General features: G+C 43.7%; 2 protein-coding genes across 2 annotated transcripts; one reads left to right on the top strand and one right to left on the bottom strand.

Moving 5' to 3' along the window:
• The first annotated feature begins 224 nt into the window (after nucleotides 1-224).
• LOC137533463 (olfactory receptor 1L8-like) lies at nucleotides 225-1,160 on the top strand. The gene has a single exon (XM_068254847.1). The coding sequence runs from the start codon at nucleotides 225-227 to the stop codon at nucleotides 1,158-1,160; it is 936 nt and encodes a 311-aa protein (XP_068110948.1).
• Nucleotides 1,161-6,187: 5,027 nt separating this feature from the next.
• Nucleotides 6,188-15,881, bottom strand: LOC137533462 (olfactory receptor 2G3-like). The gene is made up of 2 exons (XM_068254846.1): nucleotides 14,965-15,881; nucleotides 6,188-6,230 (listed from the first exon to the last, which is right to left on the bottom strand). Exons 1-2 carry the CDS (start codon nucleotides 15,879-15,881, stop codon nucleotides 6,188-6,190), a joined length of 960 nt encoding a protein of 319 aa, XP_068110947.1.
• Between the last annotated feature and the right edge of the window lie 10,831 nt (nucleotides 15,882-26,712).

Below are 26,712 nucleotides of genomic sequence, written 5' to 3'. Positions count from 1 at the left end.
CATTCACATGTCAGGTTCTCTTTAAGTAGGTTTCTTACTTACTGAATCATTTTAAGAGATGTGTATATTAAATGGAATAATATATGACATGAAGTTAAGTACTATTTAACCACAGTATTTTTCAACCTTCAGATATTGCACAAAGAAAACGATTAGCCTGCCCTGGACATGACATTCAGAGATGGCCATGCAATACCAAATTCATGTTAACTGCAATGTATAACATGGACAACTTCAACCAAACATCAGTGAGAAGATTCATCCTTCTTGGACTCTCCAGTATCCCTGGACTGCAAGTTGTCTTCTTCTTACTCTTTTCAATGATGTACACCATAACTTTATTTGGAAACATTCTAGTGATAACCGTTGTGCAGCTTAATCCACGACTTCAGACTCCCATGTACTTTTTCTTGAATAATCTTTCTGTCATTGACATCTGCTTCTCAACAGCTATTATACCAAAAATCCTATTTAACACCATATCTGAGGATCGATCTATAACATTCTTAGGATGTGCAACACAACTGTATTTCCACTTGGCACTTGGGGCTACAGAATTCGTGATTCTGGGCTTAATGGCCTATGACAGGTACAATGCTATTTGCAAACCGTTTCAATACTCCACTATTATGGACAAAAATCGTTGCACTTATCTTGCTGCTGGGACCTGGACCATGTGTTTTTCACTCTCAATAATCCATGTGATATTTGCTTTCCAGTTGCCTTTCTGCAAGTCCAACAAAATCAATCACTTCTTCTGTGAGATGCCACCAGTCTTTCAACTTTCTTGCCGAGACCCTTGGATAAATGTGCTTTTACTATATATTTGTTGTGGAGTTTTAACTCTTTGCACTTTTTTGTTGACATGCTTGTCTTATTTTCACATCCTGTCAACCATACTGAAGATCCCCCATAACAGTGGACGCCAAAAAGCCTTCTCCACTTGTGGTTCCCACCTCATTGTAGTAACTCTCTACTATGGATCTATCATGTTCATGTATTTGCAACCTCGATCCAGCTACTCCCCAGATCGAGACAGGGTGATCTCAATGATTTACTCTGTGGTGTCTCCTATGCTAAATCCCATCATTTATAGCATTAGGAATAAAGATATTAAAGGGACTTTGCAAAAGAAAGTGAACTTTATAGTATGTTTCTGATTGTAATAATGCCACTTGGAAACTACTTTTAAAACTATAGAGGCGCTCATTTCTATTTCACAGAAGCCACCCAGCAACAGGGCAGTTTCTAGGCTAACTTCAATCTTAAGCACCTATGAGTCTCACCTCTGCTATCCCTTGGCCAGGTAGCAACAGCCGGTGCTCCTCTCCTGCAGGTACACCACCCCTGCAAAGCAACAACTTATCCAATAGGTAGAAGAAGGCACTCCACAGGCTCCAAACTTGCGTTTGACTTCTTTATTCGAGCAACAGCACACACTACATGTTACGGGTACTCTGACCCTTCATCAGGTGTAACCGCCCACCACCACACCACCCCTTATATAGGACCACCCACAGGAAGTACAACCCCCTGAAAGTCCAACATAAGTCCACAGGAAGTTCTATGTGATAAATTGCAAGTGACATAATAAACAAATATATACAATATCTAAATCCTCATACAGGGAACTACTATACCGTCTACCCTGCAAAAACAAGATGAGGGGTCATCCATATCCCGCAATTTATAGAGGCCCACATTAGAATTCTTTCCTGTAAAAAATTAAGGAAAACATTCTTATAAGGAATTAAAGGAAACATTTGAAACTCACATTTTCATTTAATCCTCTAGGATTCACACAATCTAGTTTCCTTATCCACTCAACCTCTCTGCGGAGTAATACCTTTTCTCTATCCCCTCCTCGTCTAAGAGGGGGAATAGAATCCACTACCATCCATTTCAGCTGAGATGCTGAATGTCCAGCTTGATAAAAATGTCTAGCCACCGGGACATTTTGTTTCTCAGGGTTTTTATAAAAATCTGAGATGCTCCTTTTATGCTCCTGAATGCAGACTTTTACATTTTGGGTGGTCTCCCCTACATACACCAGCCCGCAAGGACACTTTAAAGCATATACGGCATACTCTGTGTTGCAGTTATAGTTACCACCCACTCTGATACTTTGACCAGTGTGGGGGTGGGAGATACATTCTCCCTTAATCACCGCAGAGCAGCAATTGCAGGAGCAACAAGGATGCGTGCCTCTGCGACCAATCGTCTGTCTTTGTTTCGGATCCCTTTTACATACAAAATTGGCCACTGTTCTGCCTCTCCTGTATGCAAACAAGGGAATATCTTTGAAAAGAGAACCAACCTCTGAATCTTTCTGTAGAATAGGCCAGAACTTACGTATTATCCCTCTTATTTTCCTAGAGAGGTGGCCAAAATGTAAAACAAACGGAATTCTTTCAGACTTTTTGTTCTTGTTCGTTCCTGATACCAACAAGGACCCTCTGCCTATAGTGCCTACTTCTTCACTAACTTGTAACAATCTCTCCTTGTCGAAACCTTTCTCCACAAAATTGTCTACAAGCCTAGTAGCAGCCTCACGGTACTCAGTATCAGTGGACGAAATTCTCCGAGCGCGTAAAAATTGTCCCTTCGGTATGCTTTTTTTAAGTTTTTCATCATGAAAGCTGTCCATGCGCAGTAAATTATTTCTTTCAGTCGGCTTCCGAAACAATTTCGTCCGAAACCTACCATCACCCTTGCTGATGGTTACGTCTAAGAAATTTATGCTCTCCACTGAGCATTCCGCCGTGAATTTGATGGTTGAATGCATTGCATTCGCCTCATCTACCATTTTGTGGAAAGAGGTTTCTAGGCTAAACTGCACCCAAGATGAGGGTGTAAAAATTGCACCACCCTGTGGGCTCAAAAACATTATTTGCAATTCAGTATTTAGCATCCCGGTATAGGTAGCCAGGTATAGATGCCCCCAGTATAGGTATCCAAGTATAGGTGCACCAAGTATAGGTAGCCAGGTATAGGTGCCCCAGTATAGTTTAGCCAGGTATAGGTGCCCCCAGTATAGCTAGCCAGGTATAGGTGCCCCAGTACAGATATCCAGGTACAGGTGCCCCCAGTATACCGTAGGTAGCCAGATATAGGTACCCCATTATAAGTTAACCAGGTATAGGTGCCCCCATATAGGTTAGCCAGGTATAGGTGCCCCTAGTATACGTTAGCCAGATATAGGTGCCCACAGTATAGGTTAGCCAGGTATAAGTTAGCCAGGTATAGGTGATGGAGGGGGGAACGCTGGGACTAAGGCACGGAGGGGGGCTGACTAGCCCCTCCCTTTCCTCAGCCTGCTCCCCCCCCTGTGCTCCCTCCTCCAAGACCAGCCTCATAGAAAAAAAATCACCTGCCGCAGGGCTGCAAGTGAAGATCACATGCTGTCAGGTTCCTCTGTCTGCAGCACTGCTCACTACTTACGATAATCAGGAAGTAGTGAGTGGTGTTGCAGACAGAGGAGCCCGGCGGCACGTGATCCTCGCTTGAGCCCGGCAGGAGGAGAGTTTTTTCTATGAGGTTTCCCTGCATTGTAACTCTGCACTGAAGGGGGAGCACATGGGGGGTGCGAGAAGTTGGAGAGAGGAGTCGCCCCCCCTTACTGTAGCTGAGTCCCAGGCAGTGTGCCCACTGCTCCCTCCTCGGGCGGACACCGGCCCCACCTGCCCATCACAATCCTTTCACTGGCCTGAGAAAGCCAAATCAATCTGCAAAATGCGTTGTCTTCCCTTTGTGCAATAAAAATTATTTTCATTAGTCGGCGTATGACTGGCTTATTCATCGGGAGAGGTAGGCCAACTTTTTATTCTTCTGGGTGCCACCTCTCTCCAGTTATACTTTTAAAATCAGCACTGTTATTGTGAGTAATTGTTGTTGTGAATAACTATCAGAGAACAATGGTGATCTCATTGACTGTTTAGAGTTTTGTGTAGAGAAGAATTTCATAATAACACCACCACGCTGGTTTAACTACAAAACCATGTAGAAACTGTGGAATGAGTACAAGAGAGCATGAGTCCTAATATATTTGTGCACAATTACATGCCTTGAGTCCCTAAAACGTTTGTTCGAGGGAAATTCCAGAAGACTAAATTAAAACTACGGATGGTTAGAAATGTTGAATTCTGAATCTGCCAAAATGCCAACATTTTGCATGGAATTGAGAACAAATTAGAAATGTTACCAGTTCCAAGTTTGTTTTGTGAAAGCACAAAATTCAATAACACATGGAAAGGCAATTCTTACTCACCAAGCAGCACCTGCTATTTATCTGGTCTGCAGAGTAAAACCAGTCAACCAATATAAAGACATTGGGCTTGATTCGCAAAGCGGTGCTAACTGTTAGCACGCCTTTGAAAACCCCCTTAGCACGTCTAAACAAGCTTTTCGCGCATAAAACTCCGCACGAAGTGCCCATTAAAGCCTATGGGACTTAGCGCGCGTAAAACTTTGCGCGCGTAAAACTTTGCGCGCGCAAAGTTAGCGCGCGTTCTGATTGAGAAATCCGGTGCTAACCTACTTAGCACCCTGGTTAGTGCGTCTAAAGACTTTAGACGTGCTAAGTAGGTTAGCACCGCTTTGTGAATCAAGCCCCTAGTAAAGTGTCCAAATCAGCCACCACTTAGGACCTCCAGCCACACGCAACACCACAGTGGGAAGAGTGGGCATCCCTACCCAGTGCCCTCACCACCAGAGAAACCACCTACCACTACTACACAAATTAAGCACAAAACACCTGGACAGGCAATGCTAATGTACCAAGCAACATCTTCTATTCATCTGGTCTGTTTATCTGGTCAGCCAATTGAAAGACACAATAATGTTTCCAAATCTGCAGTACTGAATAGCACGAGTTGAACCAAATTATATTATGTCTTCTATACTACAAAGAAACATTCAATTTCACATAGTAATGTGGCAGCAGGGGCAGTACAGGCAATTAGTCTCCAGGCCCCCTCCTACCACTATGATGTGACCTGCAAGCTGCATTACCTGTGCGAATTACCCAGGGGGCCCTGAGCATTTCCACTGCTTGGGACCCCCAACCGCACGCTACACCACAGTGGGTAGAGGGGCAGCCCTCCCCAGTGCCCTCACCACCAGAGAAACAACCCACCACCACCACTGCAACCCAAATTCAATGCAAAACACAAAATTGTCATTTATTTTAGAATTTTTCACTTAAAATTTCAGCATTTTTACTTCGAATTTCTGCACTTTTGCTTAGAATTGTTGCATTCATGTTCCTCTCAGTAGATTTTGTTTTTTTGCTGTTTATGTGAAAATTGGAGTGCACAATGTCTGCTGAGCACGCTCAAAGGACGTGAATCCTAAAATCCTTTGCAAAAATAATAAAATTCTGTACAAAACTATTTTTAAAAGCGGCATTCCGATGTGAAATCTGGAATTTGGAATTTCATGACATCTGTGTGCTCACCCCTAATTACAACCTATCATTTAAGGTTATTAGTTCTTATTCATAGTAGTAAGACTGTTCTGATTTATTTCACTTACTAGTAATTGTATTGTATTTATTCAGTTTTGCTTGTAAATAAATGTTGGGAGGTGTTGGTGCCTTCTCTGTACCACCAGAGAGACACATGAATAAAGTAAGGTGATCCACACAGGACAACCTTGTTATTGGAGAAAATATGTAGAGTCCTTTTCTGCTTAGGGTCAGGCACCACCAGGAGGGGGGGTCTTACGGGTTAGGGACCCCCGGGGGGTTTTTGGGTTAGGCAGCACCAAGGGAGTCTTATGCTTGGAAAACACTATGAGATTTTCTGGGTGATTTACTGTCAGATCGATTATTTCCAAAATGTCCAATCTGATTTCCGATCCTTTTTCGATCGATTTCCAATTGAAGTGGATGCAAAACAGTCGGAAAAAATGGACGGAAATCGATCAGAAATCAGATTGGACATGTTGGATATAATCAATCTGACAGTAAATCTGCCAGAAAACCTAGTATTAGGGTTAGGCACCACCGGGGAGGGGGGGGGGGGTCTTAGGGTTAGGCATCACCAGGGGGGTCTTACTTAACGTTAGGCACCACCAGGGGAGGGTTCTGTGTGAGAGTAGGGATAGGTTACGCTAGAGTAAAATATCGATAAGCATTAAAGATATTTTACTACTGTAGTTTTTGTGGGGAGGATCATTTTAAATGTTTTTATGACTTTTTCATAGCAATATATTGAATATGTATATGCTTAATAAATTGTGATACCTTTTTCATATTTTTGTGTAGTGCTGTTCATGGGCTGTATAGCGGTCTTTGTGGTGGATAACCATCAGGTCAAGTGAAGGGAATATAAGTTCAGGTTTTGCTTATGACAAGCTTAAAATAAAAAGATCTCTAACCTAACAGACATTCTTATCACAGTATGTTAGAACTACTTTTTTGTCTACCTGGGAACAGCGGTTTGGCTGAAGTTGGCAGTATAAAAGTGGGATAGAACTTAAATGTCATCTCTGGTCTAAAACACTGAACACATCATACAACTAATAGCAAATTAAAAAAATACAAATTGTTTTAAAGCTACTGACAGGACACGTTATTTGTCTCTTGACTACAGTTACCCCCATGTCTTAACGTGCAAAGCATACAAACTGAAGTAGAGAGGACAATAACCTGTTAGAACCCTAATTAGGCTAGTAACACAGTTCAATAGTTCATTAATATCACACAGGTTTATTATCTTGATTCAGGTGGATGAGGCTCTCAGCGACGATTGTCAGTAAAGACAGATGTATCAGGAACAGGCAGTAAGGTTCCAGGTATTAGGAGAGAGTTCATGCAAAGTCCACATGCAAGGTTATTCAACAGGTATTGGATAGTCCAGGTAATATATGAGAAAGTTCATACAAAGTCTGCATGCAAGGTTATTTAACAACTGGCAAGGATTAGTTCAAGTATACTTAGCGTCCGGTCCAGGTAGCATGCAAGAATATCCAGTAACAGGCAGAAGTCGGTCCAGGCGGCAGGCAAGGGTATCCAGTAAACAGGCAGAGGTCAGTCCAGGCAGCAGGCAAGAGTTTCCAGGAATCAAGGAAGGGTTGATAACAGCAGAAAAAAATAATCAAATACAAGCCAAGGGTCAAGGTCCAGTAATCAAACAAAGTTAAAGCGCACCCAGCAACTAGCCACAGCTATGCTTATCATGGGCGATGACTGGGAGTACTCTGCAAGTTTAAATACAGCTTTCATCCAATCACACCATAGTACACCTACCTAGGTGTCAGCTGTAACGTCAGCTGACACCGCACCAGAGTCAGCTGACTATTGTGTACATCTGCGGAGGGCGTACCAGGAACACACCCTCCGCCTATCAGAATGTGCAGCCTGTGTCTGCGCCGCAGCGTCACCAGCCGGGAACAAGTGCCGAGACCTGGAAGCTATGGATTCCACCCGGGTCTCGGGGAAACAGACAGGTTCCTTATAGAACCCCTCCCCCTAGGAGTGGACTCAGAACACTCCAACCTGGGTTTATCAGGATGTTTAGATCAGCATGAACCTGTCAATTTTCAAAATATAACAGTGCTCTAACAGGGTGAAGGATCCAGGAGATAATACTCCAACAGATGACACCAAATTAGCAAGTGAACTTGTGGGACAAGTGTACTAGAAAACAAGATAAAACAGGAGCGCTCTACAGTGCATTAACATTTTATTGTAGATAAAAAAGTATTAAAATTGCACTTACAAGATGCAAATGCTTTCAAAGCATGTCTCCCATATAGGGTAGTCAGAAATCCCTTCTCCTCTCTCCTCTCTCCGATTCCTGTAGCTGTGGCCAATAGCAAGGGTGTCCAGGTGTATAAGAGGCCATCGGGGTGGGGTGGAAAGGACCTCATTCACAGTGCCTGCAGCATCATGACGCGTTTCGGTGTGCTTACGCCTTCATCAGATATAGCTGCAGGCTCAAACACTGGATTTAAATGAAAGGGCCTAAAAAAAAAGCCTGTATGGATCACCTATCCGGTTTAAAATCTTAGTGCATTCTATATGACGTCAGCACAAACCTGTTGTGGCAGGGTGTGGATCCTATGTTACCTCATCTGGGCTATCACTGAAGTGCTCAAGTCCGCAGTGCCCCAACTGTAGCATCGGCTGAGCGGCTCGTACCGCTGGAAATGACGTCGCCACTGTTAGGAAGTGAGGGCGGATATAACACAACCGCCCTCACTTCCTAACAGCTGTGTCCACCCTCTTTCAGTCTGAACAGCAGGGTGATCCAAGCAGCAGACAGAGCCCCAGCCACTGAAGCTAAAATTATTCATTCCATCAATACAGCTGTATCTGGTTATGTGTTTACATTTTTAAGAAAGTGTTTTGCTGAAGAAGCCACATTTCATACTAAAAAGGTAACATTTGATCCTCTTGCTTATTTCCTATTTTACATGTGTGTCTGGAGATGAGCTTTAATAAACACTTGCTATATCAGTGTTAGGCTTTTGACATACTGTAGTATATTTTATGTGTGCTTTTTGATTTTCCTACTGTATTCTAACTTTCATATAATGTGATTTTATACAGTTATGCAAAGAGATTTCAGACAATAGGAGAAAAGGGGGGAGCAGACATGTCCTGATGCCCACCACTCCACCGTTCTCCTTTCTGCCCCTCCGATGCTTGTAAATGCCCTCTGGCACCCCCTTCCGGGTCTCTTGAGTCGAGCATCACTGCGCCTGTAGGTACACATGCAAGATGACATTCGGCCGTGGAAGCTATAAAGGAAAGTCTGGTGCCAAGGACCTAACATGTATACAAGAGCCCACAAAATCACAGAAAGATCCAGTATGCGAGATCTTTATTGAGAAGAACAACCAACTGAACTTGAGGATCATAACCAAAGTTCTTTTTGCCAAAGAAAAAAATACAAACTAGGACTGATGAAGGCGGCCTTTTACTGTATATAACTTAATTAATAGAATTGCTCTTTTTTTTAACAATAATTATTTATTAATTATTTAGTCAGTGTTTGCCCGTGGTGAAATCTTACCTCACTTTGCATTCATAAATTTATCAATGATGCAGGCATCGTTACTGCTGGCAACTTGATTCACTGTGGAATTTTTTTATTTTTTTTTGCCCCTGTGGAAATGAGCAGGTGCATCGCTTGATCTCCCATAGAGCTCTGAGGCAGAAGGCTGCATGACATCATAACAAAGGCTTACTGGGAGGATATAGCTGAATACCTATACACAGCAATATGTAAACATAATGAAGCATTTCTGCCTCTGAAACCAGGATAATTAAAGTAATAATACATATACATAAAATACATAAATAATGTATTATGTTCTGCTATGAGTTGTTACAGGTCTTCTTTTAATGTCAACATTGTTTTGGTCCATAAGATAAAAACAGCCACTTGATGTTAAGTGGTTTAAAAAGTCTTGCTACTATGATTTTAATGCATAAATTAAAAGTTAGCTTTGCTATAAATATAAATCCCTGGAGTCTCAGTGGAGCAAAAAAACTTTTCAGAAGCAAATTGTGTTGGTAAGAACTGGCCTGCCATTGAGATGTGGGGGTGGGGGATTTTTACTGACTTCCAATTTTCTAGATGTCAACATTAATGGGTAAGTGGACTTTAACCATCACTGCTGCACTGACGCGAGTCTCATGTCTGTGCAGTCTTCAGGACGGTGCACGCGATCGTGCAGGTGAAAGCTCATGATCGAGATGGTCCTGGAGACGGGGGAATGGTGGCAGGGAACAGAAGTCGCCTGAGCCAATTCGTACTTGTCCAGCGAGAATGATTACTGTTTTTGTTTTTAAAAAAGTGATCATTCTCTGGTCTTACTGTCTCGCTCCTTTCCACTAGCCCGTTCCCGCCACTGCCGTCGCCAATTGTTAGATGAATGAAAGTTCCCATTCATTATCTCCCTTCTAGGTCCACGTGACTAGATAATGTATCAAATGTGCAAGTTCAAGAACAATTGGGAAATAATGATCACAATTTGATAACGTTTGATCTGGCGACGGATAGGTCACGGAGCATCAGGACAACTAAAACTATGAATTTTAGAAAAGCAAAGTTCAAACAACTCAGGCAGGCACTACGTTTGGTGAACTGGGATAATGTACTACAAGGGAAGGACACTGAAGGGAAATGGCAAACTTTTAAAATTATTCTCAATTAATATTGTAGTAAATATATCCCATATGGAAACAAAACGTCTAAGACTAAAAAAAGGTTAGAGATAAAATTAAGTGGAAAAAGAATACCTATGAGGTGCTAAAACAGGAGGGGACCGAGGCTGCATTAAGCAATTATAAGGATCCAATAAAAGTTGTAAAAAAGTGTGAGAAAACGCGGAAAAGCCACCGCGCGTTCTGACAGCAAGGTGGCTGATTCCGCGTCCTACGCGACGGTTTGCACGTGGAGGCGTGCGTCTGGTAACATGGCAGAACGCGGAAAGGCCGCCGCATAAACTGACAGCGAGGCGGCTGGTTCCGCGTCCAGTGCGGCGGTTTGCACGCAGCAGCGTGCCTCTGGCGTGGCTGAGTCTGTTAGTTCACACAGGTTTAGGAATACGCACGCGCGCGCGCTGAGAGGCAGAACTTTTATGACGGCCAAGAGGGGACCAGCTGACCAGGCTGGTCAGCTGACGCCAGAGCAAGTTTGTATTGGTCCATCACTTAGAGGTGGCTCCAGAGAGCGCTACACTATATATAGTGGCTGCTGGCCAGTCACAAGTTGTCTGCCGTTGCGAACACGTTGGAAGCACTCAGACCTTAGTCAGATCCTGCAGTGTGTTTGAACCAGGTGGACCTGGGAATTCACACTGAGCCAGATTACTTGTATTGTATTCTGTTTAGACCAGTTCCAGGGTATAGAGACCACGGACCTCACACACAGACTAGGGAACCTGTGTTATCAATCTGTTTATGCTTAGACCATTTCCAGGGTGTAGAGACCACGGACCTCACACACAGACTAGGGAACCTGTGTTATCAATCTGTTATACATCAGACTAGTTCCAGGGTGTAGAGACCACGGACCTCACACCCAGACTAGGGAACTTGTGTTACCTTTCTGTTATACATCAGACTAGTTACAGGGTGTAGAGACCACGGACCTCACACCCAGACTAGGGAACTTGTGCTACCATTGTGTTATACATCAGACTAGTTCCAGGGTGTAGAGACCAAGGACCTCACACTCAGACTAGGCATTGTTTGATATCTGTTATGACTTATTGCTTTCCTGACTACTCCTCTGATCTCTGATTCGGTATCTCGCACATCTGATACTCTGTTGCCAAACCCTGCTTGCCTTGGATACCGAATCAGCCTTCTGTCTATGTACCTTATCTGACCGCGTGTTGCCGACCTGGCTTGCCCGACCCCGAGAGCTATCTCTACTATTAAGAGATAGTCTCCAGATCTCTCAGTGACATTGGTCTTTATTGTCATTCACTTTCTGAACCTTCCTTCTTCCAGCCTGACTCCGCCTCTTGGGGAGTCTCAGGCTACTGGAAGGTTTCCTTATCTCTAGAGCAGTATTGCCCATACTGTCTCTAATTTTCTGTGCTATACTCAAAGTACTACCGTTACACCAAACACTCACATTATCCATGTGTCCAGAGGTTAGCAATATATCTGTATTATTGGTGATTCTGCATATCATATATATCTGTATTATTGGTGATACTGCAGATCACCAATAATCAGATTCTCTCTGCGTGCTGACACCGATTGTTACAAAAAGAAATTAGGCTGGCAAAAATTGAAGCTGAAAATCAAATCGCTAGGGATATCAAAACCTACCCCAAAGAAGTTTTACAAGTACATCAACTCTAAAAAAAAGAAAGGTTGACTGTATTGGACTCCTAAAGGATGAGGGTGGGAACTCAATGGTGGATGACCAAGGTAAGGCAGAGTTTTTAAATGCTTTCTTTGCTTCTGTCTTTACAAGGGAAACATGGCTGTTGCAAGTTACAGATGCAGAAGAGTCTCAATCTTCCTGGCCCGGATGGCATATATCCTCGTGTCCTAAGGGAATTAAGTTCAGTTATCAATAAACCCCTTTATCTTATCTTTTGTGACTCTCTTTCAACTGGCAGAGTTCCAGTACATTGGTGTACAGCTCACATTCTCCCATTATTTAAAAAGGGCAAAAGATAAGATCCGGGAAATTATAGACCTGGCTGTAAGCTTCACAACAGTTGTGTGCACACTATTTGAGGAGCTACTAAGAGATACTATACAAGACTTCATAGTATCTAATTTCTCAGCATCATAATGGGTTAACTAAAGACAGGTCCTGTTTGACTAACATGCTCAGCTTTTATGAGGTAGTGAACGCTAATGTGGATATTGGGCATGCTGTAGATGGGATATACTTGGACTTTGCAAAGCCCTTCAAGACTGTTCCCCACAAAAGTCTGGTGCAAAAGCTGAGGATGCAAGGACTGGGGAAGAGTCTGTTTGCATGGATAGGGAACTGGCTAATGGACAGGAAAAAAAAAGAGTTGTGGTCAATGGATCTTATTCAAAATGGGTGACTGTTAGCAGTGGGGTCCCACAGGGGTTAGTACTAGATCCACTACTCTTCAATGTATTTATTAATGATCTAGTAGATGCAGCAGAAAGCAATGTTGCTATTTTTGCAGATGATACAAAATTGTGCAGAATCATCAACTCTTAGGAAGACAGTGTCATATTGCAACAGGATCTGGATAGGATGGCTATATGGGTACATAAATGGCAGATAAAATTTAATGTTGAAAAATGTAAAGTCATGCATTTTGGTCGTACCAATGGTCTAGCATCATACAAAATAAACGGGATACAGATGGGGACATCAAACTTAGAGAAGGACTTAGGAGTACTCATCGACAACAAGTTACGGTAAATAATCGTATTCAATGCTAAGCCGATGCAGCTAAAGCTAATCAAATTTTGGGATGCATTAAAAGGGAACTAAAAACTAGAGATGCTAGCATAATATTGTCCCCGTTTAATTCTCTAGTAAGGCTACATCTGGAATATGGAATTAAGTTCTGGGCACCACATTACAGGAAAGATATTGCAGTTTTAGAGCCGGTGCAGAGATGGGCAACAAAATTGATGCGAGTGATGGAAGGTCTAACTTACCAAGAAAGGTTAGATAAACTGGGTTTATTTAGTCTGGAGAAAATATGCCTTAGAGGGGATCTAATTAACATGTATAAATACATGAGAGGGCAATAAAAGCTTGGTGGATTAGCTTTTTGTCCCTAGGCTTTCACAACGGACTAGAGAACATGATCGGCACATAGAGGAAAAACATTTTAGACTTTTATTTAGGAAAGGGTTCTTTACAGTAAGAGTGATTAAGATGTGGAATGCATTGCCACAGGAAGTAGTTATGGCAAATTCTATATCTGCATTTAAAGGGGGCATAAATGCTTTCCTTGCATTGAAAGACATCCATGGCTATAATTACTAGGTTAAGCCCAGTGGTGTTGATCCAGGGATTTTATCTGATTGCCTGGATTTTATCTAGCATCAGTAAGGAATTTTTTCCCTTTTGGGGCTAATTGGAGCATGCCTTGTAAGGGTTTTTCGCCTTCCTCTGGATCAACAGGGATATGTGAGGGAGCAGGCTGGTGTTGTACAGGGGCGTAACCATGGCAGATGCAGCCTCTGCACCCATGGGGGGGGGAAAAGGGGCCCCTCTGGGGCCTTCTTAGGGCCAATTTGGGGGGAGCAGGAGGGGTCGCAGCATGAGGGGAGAGCTTGGCCACACATTGGCGGGGAGGAGGGACAGCCCCCCTCCCCCTCACCTTGGGCTCTCCTCTCAGCACTCTTGATCCGTAGCAGCAGCAGCGGCTGGCAGGATACATACCTCTATCCACCGCGGAGGTCTTCAATATCTAAGTGCTTCACGCTACTTCCTGTTTAAACAGGCGGTGGATGGAGGTATGTGTCCTGCCTGCCGCCACTGATAATTGCAGGAGGGGGAGCGCTGAGAGGAGAGCCCGATGTGAGAGAGGGGGGACTGTCCCCCTCCCTGCCGATGTGTGGCCAAGCTATCCCCTCATGCTGAAACCCCTCCTGCCCCCCTAAACGGCCTTGAGTAGGCACTGGGGGGGGGTGCATCCAAATTCTTGCAGGGGGGCCCAGTGACTTCTAGTTACGCCCCTGGTGTTGTACTTTATTTTCTGGTTTAACTCAATGGACGTATGTCTTCTTTCAACCCAAAGAACGATGTACTATGTACCACAATCACGATTTTACCGCAATTTTAATGTAAGTCAATGGGACCATTTTTTAAAAAGCTCTCAGAAAGCTCTGGAGGCCAAAAAGTGCTCAGAAAAGTGCTTATAGTGTTTCTGAGCCCTTAGGATCAGTCCTTGCACTTTTGCCCAGCTGTGCTGTAGTTGTGTCTATCCTATTTCACTTAACAGCACCAGTACCATCTGGTTGGAGAACTCAGGATCCATCTGGATTTAGTTCAGATGGAGCCTCATGTTTTACAGTCAGCTCCTCCACTGTCGGAAATGACTGATAATCGGACTCCATCATGTCCTCAGATTGATTTTCATTTTATTGTAGGTGCTAATGGCTCTTTTCTGACATTCTTTCTCCAGACTGGCCAGAAGCCATGTTTTCTATCCCACTGGACAAGACATGAGTACAATATAAAGGAAAGGACAGACAAATTAAAATAGGGTCCAACCTACTGTGCAGCTAAGCAGCATCTTCACAGTATTCCAATAGAAAAGGGTGCAAAATCCAGCAGCTACAGACATTGTAGTTTTAATCGTTGCACGGTTCCCTTTAAAGCACAATGATCAAGTCATAGTTACCCTTAGTACCATCTACATCCACTTCTCAACCTTTCAAAATAAATCATTGTCATTAATGTATAACTAAAACTCAGCTGCATTCATGTAACACACAGACCACAAATTGGGGTCCACGCTCAAAAATAATGTTACAATTGTATCCTTAGTGTCTTCCTTATACTTCCTTTAATATCCTTATTTCTTATGCTGTATATGATAGGATTGACCATCGGAGTCACCACTGTATAGATAATAGAAATTGCCCTGTCCTGTTCTGGGAAGTAACTTGATTGAGGGCGTAAATGCATGAAGATGATGGTGCCATAGTAGATGGAGACCACAGTAATATGAGAGGCACAAGTGGAGAAGGCCTTTTTTCTTAGATTTGCAGTGTGAGTCTTCAGTATAGTTAGAGTGATGTAAAAGTAGGACACAAATATTATTAAAAATGTACCAAATGCAAAGATAGTAGTTGCAATAAACCCTGAGAGCTCATTTAAGTAAATATCCTTGCAGGATAGCCGAAGGAGAGGAGGTATCTCACAGAAAAAGTGGTCAATAACGTTAGACTTACAGAACGGCAACTGAAATGTAAAAACTGCTTGAATAATTGAATTCTGAAAGCCCAGCATCCAGGATACAATCGCCAGACGTAAACAGAGTTGTTTAGACATGATCCGGTTATATTGTAATGGTTTGCAAATAGCAGTATACCTATCAAAGGCCATAACAGTCAGTATTAGGCACTCTACTCCCCCAAGTGCCAAGTGAAAGTACATCTGAGCTGCACAGCCTAAGAATGAAATACTTCTATCTTGTGATATGGTGTTTACCAAAATCCTAGGAACGACAGTTGAGGAAAAGCAAATGTCGATGATGGAAAGGTTGGTTAGAAAAAAATACATGGGGGTTTGTAGTCGAGGATTAAGTTGCACCACAATAATCAATAAAAAGTTTGCAGATAAGGTTACAACATACATTATAAAGAACACCACAAAAAAGATGAGCTTTAAACCAGGAACATCAGAAAGTCCGAGAAGGATGAATACTTGCACATTTGTTTGGTTTGACTGTTCCATTTCTTTCTCTGCCAATCTGTCAAACACATTTTCTTTTAATATGTGTGTTAAAAAGACACAAATAATAATAGTGAGTAATAGTATTAAACATGTGTTTTTTATTTACATATTACAGAGTACATAGAGTACATGAAACCATTTACACTATAGAATCATATACTGTACATTTAGCATCTAGCATCCCAAAATGTGAAGTTTAGCCATAGTTTTGAGGTATGAATGGGAACTCCTTCATAGATTATTAGGTGTATGGTCCCAAATAATTACGTTATATTTTGTAAGAAACACCTAGTAAATAGAATTGAAATATAATTGGAACTGTATGCCATATAGTTTTATTTATATATATATATATATATTTTTTTTATAAATTAAATATTTGAATTTACTGGATTTTACAAATGTTATTCAATGGAATTTTTGAATACATTTGGTTTAAAATGAGACATATACAACGGAATAAATAGAATGCTTTGTGGTAAAATAAATCTGATTAGGAAAACCAACATCCTTTAGGATATCATTTGTGAAAAGAGATTTGAGCTATTTCTTTCAATTTCACCCAGTATTCACAATGCAGGAAATACTTCAGTACCCCAACCTATGGTCACAAACACAGACACAGGCTATCTTTATCGTAAGCCTTAGCACTGATTACACAACAAACAGACCAGATAGAGCCAGCACTGAACAATAATACTAATAATAACTACAGATATTTGTTTGCATTTCAGTACATTGCAGGGGCATAACTAGAAATCACTGCCCCCCCCCCTGCAAAACTTTGGATGGGGCCCCCTTCTCCCCCCTTTCTTGCTTTCTGCACAGGTAAACTGAGATCTAATCTAATTACAGGTGCCTATACTCTATCCCCTATGCTATCAAGGCATTTTGTATTGACCTGAGGAAGCGGGCCATGACCTGTGAAACGCGTTGTCAGATTGCTTTTTGAATAAAAACTTTTTTCCAGTTGAACTGGGGTTTATATCTTCTGGAGAGGTAAGCAATTACCTCTCTTTTTTATTATTGTTTTATTTATATTTTAAAACATTAAAATAGAACACACATTGGGCGCCTCAATCCTACCCATTACCTGACCTAATTAAGCTCTGTTGAATATCTATAGTATGTAGGTTATTGAATAAACAAGTCAGTGTTGTCTTTAGAAGGGAAGAGACCAGGGTTAAGTTAGTGAGGGAGTTATTCCAGGGCCCATGGATGTGGCTGAAACTATCATATTTGACGAACAGATTACGAGCCCTAAAACACCAAATTGTATCAAATCCTTCATCTCACTGCACAAAGATGTTCAATAGATTTCAGCATGAAATCAAACCGCAGTGCTGCATTGAGTACAATTTTCACTTGCTGCAATTCAATTTTGGCAAATTAGTCAAGCCTCAAGCCTTGAATTTTTGAAGGTGGGTTGAATTCAGCCCTCTGCAGGTTGATTATTTTCATTTTCATGAAAGGATGTACCATTATTTTGCTCTTAACATAATACCTAGTATATCAGTGCAGATACCCAATGTCATTTTTCTCCCCATTGAAAACTGATATGTTTTCAAAAGGTTCCCTTAATTTTCTTCCTAAGAAAATCATATTGGTGAGAAAGGAATTTTAAGGCAAGCCTATTATATTGCGAATGTAGTTAGTGTACTTAAAGGACCTACGAAAAATTGTTAAATTTAAAATGCATACATACATACAGTATGTATACTGTAAGCTGTAGATTTGCCCCAGAGTAAAATTCTCTATAAATATTTTTTCCTATGTATCTGTCAGTCACAGTATGTATTATAATCTCATGTAAAGAACAGGACACCGAGAGCAAAATATAGTGTAGTAAATCTTAACAAATGATAAACGTAATGTAAGTGTAAGAGTAAGTGTAAATGTAAGAGTAAATGCAGTATACTCACAAAGCAGGGTCACCACAGAGGTAATCACTGTAACAGCAGGTAGGGAGATTAAACCTGTCCCCACTCAGGATTAAGAAGTCACTCTCTGTAGATCAGGAAGAAAGGGGTAACACCCCTCCACCAATTGTATGAAGGGAACAGAGACACCAAAACAATAAAATCCACTAAAAAATTAAAAAATAAATAAATAAAGATGAGGTAGTGGTGGACTTACCTCATCAAGCAAACAAACAGTCGATTTCAACAGTGAAAAGTTTTATTCATACACTCCAAGAAATTGTGCAACGCGTTTCACAGGCGTAACCCTGCTTCATAGAAATTAGAACACAAAGCATCCGGGCACCAGCTGCAGCAGTATGCTTAGTAAACCTTTAAATCCAGTGGTTACCAATTAAAAAATAAAAAAGTCAGATACTCACCTAAGGAGAGGGAAGGCTCGGTCCTAATGAGCCTTCCCTCTCCTCTCCCGGTGCCCTCGGTGCTGCGCTGGCTCCCCCTTTCGTGTCCACCGACGCAGGGACTTCAGAGGTCTTCGGGAGCACTCGGGCTTCTGAAGATGGGCCGCTTCATACTACGCACGCACGAGTGCGTCATAGAGGGCGCGTAGTATGGAGCGGCCCTTCTTCGGGAGCCCGAGTGCTCCTGAAGGCTTCCGAAAGCTCCCTTCGGCTGCAGAAGTGGCAGTATTTGACCGAACTGGTCAAATACTGCTACGGGGGATCCTGCGCGGGACCGGGCACCGGGAGAGGAGAGGGAAGGCTCATTAGGACCGAGCCTTCCCTCTCCTTAGGTGAGTATCTGACTTTTTTTATTTTTTAATTGGTAAACATTCACTTTAATGCATCCCCAAACCGCATGACATACAAAGTGAAATGCCTAACGTCGTTTCACAGAACAAAACCTGGTTGCCTCTGAAGAAGCACGTTTTGTCCTGTGAAACGACGTTAGGCATTTCACTTTGTATGTCATGCGGTTTGGGGATGCATTAAAGGTTTACTAAGCATACTGCTGCAGCTGGTGCCTGGATGCTTTGTGTTCTAATTTCTATGGATTACGGTTCTAATTGTCTGGAGGCACAGGTGGAGTGACCTGTTACCCCCTACCTGTCTACAGTCTAGAGCCAATCTACACTACCTTTTTCTGTGATTGAACTGGTAACCCTGCTTCATCAGGCAGTAAAAAACGGAGTATACAACAGATGCAGATCAGTGTAACACTAAGCGCCACTTTTCACTGTTGAAATCGAAAGTTTGTTTGTCTGCTTGAGGAGGTAAGTCCACCACTACCTCCCCTTTAGAGATGGCCCGAACGGTTCACACGTGAACTTATTTGCACGAACTTCGGTGGTTCTTGTTCGCGGTAGACCGCAAACTATATGCTAGTTCGACCCGCCCCCTATACTACGTCATTAGGGTCAACTTTGACCCTCTACATCACAGTCAGCAGACACAGGGTAGCCAATTAGGCTATACTCCCTCCTGGAGCCCCCCCCCCCTTATAAAACGCAGGCAGCATCAGCCTTTTCACTCACTCGTGTGGCTGCAGTAATTAGAGAAGGGAGAGAACCTGCTGACATAGGGAAAACTTAGTTAGACTTGTGGCTGGATAGTGTAATGGTTAAGGGCTCTGCCTCTGACACAGGAGACCTGGATCCGAATCTCAGTTCTGGCTGTTCAGTAAGCCAGCACCTATTCAGTAGGAGACCTTGGGCAAGACTCCCTAACACGGCTACTGCCTATAGAGCGTGTCTTAGTGGCTGCAGCTCTGACGCTTTGAGTCCGCCAGGAGAAAAGCGCAATATAAATGTTCTGTGTTTGTTTTGTTAGGTTGCTCCTTCTTGCTGATACTTTTTGCTACAAAGCACTCCTCATCCTCAACAGCTCTTTTGAGAGCTAATGTTGTTCTTGTGATCTATTTTTTTGTGTGTTCCACAGACACTTGTGTTGCATATACAGCCCTGTCAGTTAGCCGCAGCTGCTGGACCTTGGCCACTTGGTAACTCCTACTGTGCCACTGCCAGGCCCAGCACATTCAGTGACTACCTGTGTGTGTGAGACAGCTGCATATTTGTAATACCAATCACTGCATACCCACCTGTTAAATGCACCTACCTACCTACGTGAGCTCACGCAGTTTTATATACCACCAGTCGCTGCACCTGTTCACGGTACCTGTGTGTGTGACAGCTGCACATTTGTAATACCAATCACTGCATACCCACCTGTTCAGTGCACCTACCTACCTACCTACATGAGCGCACGCAGTGTTATATACCAGTCAGTTGCTGCACCTGTTCACGGTACCTGTGTGTGATAGCTGCACATTGTATTGATACCAGTCACTGCATACTTGTTCCCTGCACCTGTGTGACTGCACATTGTATTAGTCAAGTCAGTGCATACCTTTCACTTCATCCCCCCAATATGGGCAAAACAGGCAGAGGCAGGCCACCCGGCAGGTCTGTTCGAGGTCGTGCTGTTGTGATTTCGTGCAGCACTGGACCAAAGTACAGTGTTCAGAAGGCGCATGCCATCAACCCCTAAGATTGTCAGGATGTAGTTGACTATTTATTTAACACAGAACACCTCAGCTTCCACATGGAAGCGTGACATATCTACCTCCTCCTACTCTGATTCTGGCTCCCCACTTAACACTCAGTCGGCCGCCACCACCAAAGTGCCATTACCCCAGGGCTCAGCGGTGTGGACATTTTTTTGTGCGTCTGCCTCAGATGAGATCGATGCCTTCTGTACTTTCTGCCACCAAAAATTGAGCCGTGGAAAGACCAAGACCCGCGTATGGACAACTTCCTTACAAAGGCACACGATGACAAAGCACAAACTGCAATGGGATGACCACCTGAGGAAAAGCAGAACACAAAAGCAAAGCCACACACCGCAGTCGAAGATACCAGGCCGCAATTATTTCTCAAAAAAGGTGATACCCAAACTGTACCGTGATGTTAAAAGGCAAGTGGTGTCATCTCTGGTACGCAGCGTTGGGTCAAGGGTCCATCTGACCACGTGGTCTGCAAAGCACAGTCAGGCCTGCACCGAAGACTAAGTCATTCCTCACACACAGCATCTCTGCCTGCATGCTGTGTGACTGCCTACCCCAAGACTAAGTCGCTCCCCACACAGCATCTCTGCCTGCAGGCCGCTTGACTGCCTTCTTCGTCCCCATCAACAGGGTTCAGGACTCCAGGCGGATTCCTGAATTTTTAAGGCCGCTGCTAGCAGTGGCCGCTATAATAATTTTTCTGGTGCGTGTACATGCCTGCCTGATTTTTCTGGCTGCACAGCAGCTGCAACAACAAAACAAAAGGCATGTACATGTGTCAATTCCCCTTCATGATCGTTACCTTGCTGCAGTGAAGGGGCTTGCGTATCAAATGAAGCAATGACCGATGGCTATATGAGTGTCTCGGGGGGGGGGGGGGGGGCGGGGGGGCACACCAAAGATAATAAGGTCGTTGCCTTATTGTGGACAGACCAAATTCTATCAGCTGGACAGTCACTGTTCTGTCATTGAGCTACCTGAGCCCGGCGACCATATGGGCTTGAAAACCGCCATGGTCTGCACTCTCGGCACTGTGCGCACCAGTCCAGCATGGCCGTCACTACACAAACAGCTGTGTGCGGTGCGTTACATAGTGAGTTTTTGTCTGTCAGTGTGAAGTAGTACTCTAATTACACTCCCTGATAGATGTATACACATGCAAGATGTTTTAAAGCACTTTAGGCCTCCAATTTAGCATGCAATGTGATTTCTGCTCTTAAAACACTGCTGTGCGTCAAATCCAGATTTTTCCCCGGGACTTTTGGCGTGTATCCCACTCCGCCATGCAAAAACTCAGATGTTAGACCCCTTGAAACATCTTTTCCATCACTTTTGTGGCCAGCATAAATGTTTCTAGTTTTCAAAGTTCGCCTCCCGAATGAAGTCTATTGCGGTTCGCGAAAGTCCGCGCAAACCGAACTTTTTGCGGAGGTTCGCGTTCGAGGTTCACGAATCGAAAATCGGAGATTCGAGCCATCTCTGCTCCCCTTTATGTTTTTAAACATTTTGAGTGGATGTTATTATTTTGGTGCCTCTGTTCCCTTCATACAATATTATAATCTCATAGTTATTATAGGTTTGTTTTGAAGATTTGAGATTCCCAGATTAGTTAAAGCATTCTGAAATTCTGGGTTTAGAACTAGTCCAACTCCTGGATAGCAGTGGCTCAGTCTAAAATCTGGCTGGCATTTTTGCATGGGTCCATTTCAGGGAGTGCTTTTGAAAAAAATAAAATAAACTTTCAGAATCCCCCATGAGGCAATGGACTAGTTCAAAACCAGAATTTTTAAAATTAATAATACTTACCACAGGTGCAAGGCTGGCACCACATCAAAAGTCAGTAATACAAGATTAGCTCTTTATTTAAATGCCATTAAAATGACATAATGTCAATAAAAAATGATAGGCAATGGCGGCAACAGCCCGCTGTTTCGAGCTGGTACCAGCTTTTAGCATCAATTATCAGTGGATCCCATGGATGCTGGGATCTGAGGCTTGGGCACACAATAATTCCTCTGGATGGAGGAGTGCGCCTCCAATTTCTTTTTGATATTACCACAGGTGAAAGAAACATAGGAAAAAAATAATTTATAGTGTACTTTACTCTGATACAAATATATGTGTTACCATATTTGTATATGCACACAAATATTTAGCAGTACATACTGCTTATTGTAATAACTACAGTACTTAACTTCCATTAAGAATATTATTTGAAAATATCAAATTGATGATTTTATTTTTCAATTACGGTATTTATACATAGCTGTTATTACTTTTTGGATTTTGCCTAATCTTATACATTTACAAGACTGAGCATTTTTATAGGTGTTAAAGAGTTGTGTTTTTTTCCTTTTTAACTAAAAAGTTGTGTTGTGTTTATTTTTTCTTTTTCACAAAAAAAAAATCCAAGTCACAAACCTGTAAAGTGCATGTTAAAAGGTTAATTTTGGCTAGTTAAAGGGAGATATCTTGGTCAAGTAATATTTGCATGCATATGGAGCTGTTGCAGATCCTTTGTATAAGAACAATAGATTGGTTACAATGCTAAGCAATGCTTTTGCCACTTCTAGTGAAAAATAGACTTCAGTGGATAGTAAAAGAAGTATTTGTTTCTGAGTGTCTTCTAACGAAATCAAAACAACATCTTTATCTCCTTCACATTAGAAATAGATTTCCCAACAATTAGACATGGCATTATATTAAAAAGTAAACCCACAGAGTCTTAATTATCATGCTTTTTTAAACACTCAAATCTACACATAAATTTGCTTAGAAGATGTGGGATTCCCAGACCAATTAAACATTTTGAAATTACTTAACCTAACAGATGAATGTACGATGCAATTTAATGTGATGAAATAATACACCTATTTATGTGAATAGGTGTGGATTGGTGGGTCAAGTAAAACTAAGATCAGGACGAGGCAGAGGCCGGACAGGCTGCAGCCTCTGAGCGCTTCCCCTAGAGGGCACATTCCTCTGCACTCTCCCCGCCGCCCCATTTCTTTGCCCTCTTAAAGAGCGCTCTGGAGTCCTGTCTGTTTGGAGCTGTAACAGCCGCTCTGTCATGAAAGAGATGACAGGCCCGGCTGTGGCATAGTGTTGCTAGGCAACAACAGGAAGCCGACTTCTGCTGTAACGGAACTGGCTGTTGGCTTCCTGCAGAGTTGCATCGTGATATTACTGCCGTCTCTCCCTCAGGCATTAGTGAATGCCTGCCAGGCCTAGATGTCAGTCAGGACAGAGGCCAACTGTTGTAACGCCTGGCATGAAGCAGGTATGGTGGGGGGAAGGGGGCTTTGAAAGAGGCAGACAGTTGAGTGAGCATAACAGGAGAGAGAGAGAGTGTATCTGTGTGTCTGTGTGTACAGAGTGTGTGTGTGTGTGTTTGTGTGTATCAGTGTGCATGTGTGTGTATCTGTGTGTCAGTGTGTGTATGTACAGTGTGTGTGTGTATCTGCGTGTCAGTGTGTGTATGTACCGTGTGTGTGTGTGTGTGTGTGTGTATATCTGTGTGTCAGTGTGTGTATGTACATATGTACAGTGTGTGTGTGTATCTGTGTCAGTGTGTGTGTGTACATATGTACAGTGTGGGTGTGTGTGTGTGTGTGTGTGTGTGTGTATCTGTGTCAGTGTGTGTATGTACATATGTACAGTGTGTGTGTATGTACATATGTACAGTGTGTGTGTGTGTGTGTGTATGTGTGTGTGTGTGTATCTGTGTCAGTGTGTGTATGTACATATGTACAGTGTGTGTGTATGTACATATGTACAGTGTGTGTGTGTGTGTGTGTGTGTGTGTGTGTATCTGTGTCAGTGTGTGTATGTACATATGTACAGTGTGTGTGTGTGTGTGTTTGTGTGTGTGTGGTGGGGGAAGAGCACTTTGGAATCTCAGCCTCTGGTGCTGGGGAGACTTGTCCCGGCCCTGCCAAAATTGTCCTTGTAGGCTACTATTTCTGCCAGATTTCAATACAAAAAATATGAAGGTTTCTTGCTGCGCTCTTCACAACACAATAAGTACCAGCCTATGAAGCGTAATCGGAGCCGGCCTTTGGGGGGGGGCAAGTGGGGCAATCACCCCAGGCCCCGCTCCTAAAGAGGGCCCCGCACCCTCTGCAGGAGCCTCGGATTTCTCCATGAAAGTGAGCAGCTTTCTCCATGAAAGTGCGCCGCACACTGGGTGTAGCCATGGCCAGGGGGTGCTTGGGGAGGCTATAGCACCCTTCTAATTATCTGCAGCCAGCACCAGAGTCCCAATTCCTGCAGCTGCCAAAATGCATTTAGTTAGAGCAGCTACGAGTGCTGTTTCCTCCTCCCTCCCCACAGGCTTACAGTAATCTACACAGATGTCAGCGTCAAGCGTGGGTGCGCTGACCTGACGTCTCTTTTGAGTGTTGCATGGCGGGAAGAGCTGGAGGGAGAGATGCACGAGGCTGGGGATCTTGATGGGGGAGATGACATACATTCCAAGTTTGTAGCTTGAAGTGCAGTGAAGAGGAGGAAAGCTGATCAGCCAGCCGTGACTAGGACAGGGAGAGCCAGCCTCAGAGACAGCAGAGGAACAGGCTCACCCACGATGGTGAGAGGGGAGGAGGAGAGCGAGTGCCACTGAAGTGAAGTTTGAAGAGGGGATGAAAGTGGAGAAGATGTGCTGCAGGCATTAGCGTCCACACATACGGCAAAACCGGGCATCTGCCTGAGCCTGGCCGCCCGCTGCCCCCCCCCCTGGCCGCGTGCCCGTGCAGCCAGAAGGAGGGGTCCAGCGCAGAGAAGAGAGAGAGCTATGGGCACAGTGGGGAAGGGCGGATGTCTCCCCCCCCCCCCTTCCCTCACCTTAGGGGGCTCTCTCTCCCTCGCTGTCCCCTCCGGAATGAAGTGTGCAGTGGCTGGGCAGCGGGCGGAACTTACCTCGTCTCGCTCCTGCGCCGGAAGTTCTGGTGCCGCACTCTGGTCTGGATCAGACCAGAGTAGCGGCTAATCCATCCGGCGCGTGCGACGAGAGGAGGTAAGTTCCGCCCGCTGCCAGCCGCTGCACACTTCATTCCGGACTCCGGAGGGGAGAGCGAGAGAGGGAGGGAGAGCCCCCTAAGGTGAGTGCCCATAGCTCTCCCTCTTCTCTGCGCTGCTCCCCTCCTGCTGGGGCACACATGGCAACTTTTTCTGGGGACATATACCCTCTACCTACATATACTGGGACATATACCCCCTGCCTACATATACTGGGACATATACCCCCTGCCTACATATACTGGGACATATACCCCCTGCCTACATATACTGGGACATATACCCCCTGCCTACATATACTGGGACATATACCCCCTGCCTACATATACTGGGACATATACCCCCTGCCTACATATACTGGGACATTTACCCCCTGCCTACATATACTGGGACATATACCCCTGCCTACATATACTGGGACATATTCCCCTGCCTACATATACTGGGACATATACCCCCTGCCTACATATACTGGGACATATACCCCCTGCCTACATATACTGGGACATATCCCCCTGGCTACATATACTGGGACATATCCCCCTGGCTACATATACTGGGACATATACCCCCTGCCTACATATACTGGGACATATACCCCTGCCTACATATACTGGGACATATCCCCCTGGCTACATATACTGGGACATATGCCCCTGCCTACATATACTGGGACATATACCCCTGCCTACATATACTGGGACATATCCCCTGGCTACATATACTGGGACATATACCCCTGCCTACATATACTGGGACATATACCCCCTGCCTACATATACTGGGACATATACCCCTGCCTACATATACTGGGACATATACCCCTGCCTACATATACTGGGGACATATACCCCTGCCTACATATACTGGGCACATATACCCCTGCCTACATATACTGGGCACATATACCCCTGCCTACATATACTGGGACATATACCCCTGCCTACATATACTGGGACATATCCCCCTGGCTACATATACTGGGACATATACCCCTGCCTACATATACTGGGACATATACCCCCTGCCTACATATACTGGGACATATACCCCCTGCCTACATATACTGGGACATATACCCCTGCCTACATATACTGGGGACATATACCCCTGCCTACATATACTGGGCACATATACCCCTGCCTACATATACTGGGCACATATACCCCTGCCTACATATACTGGGACATATACCCCTGCCTACATATACTGGGACATATCCCCCTGGCTACATATACTGGGACATATACCCCTGCCTACATATACTGGGACATATACCCCTGCCTACATATACTGGGACATATCCCCCTGGCTACATATACTGGGACATATGCCCC

This window comes from Hyperolius riggenbachi, chromosome 9, assembly GCF_040937935.1.
Source record: "Hyperolius riggenbachi isolate aHypRig1 chromosome 9, aHypRig1.pri, whole genome shotgun sequence".
NCBI lineage: Eukaryota > Metazoa > Chordata > Amphibia > Anura > Hyperoliidae > Hyperolius > Hyperolius riggenbachi.
The sequence above is the reverse complement of the archived record's forward strand: the minus strand, read 5'-3'. Positions and strand labels throughout refer to the sequence as shown.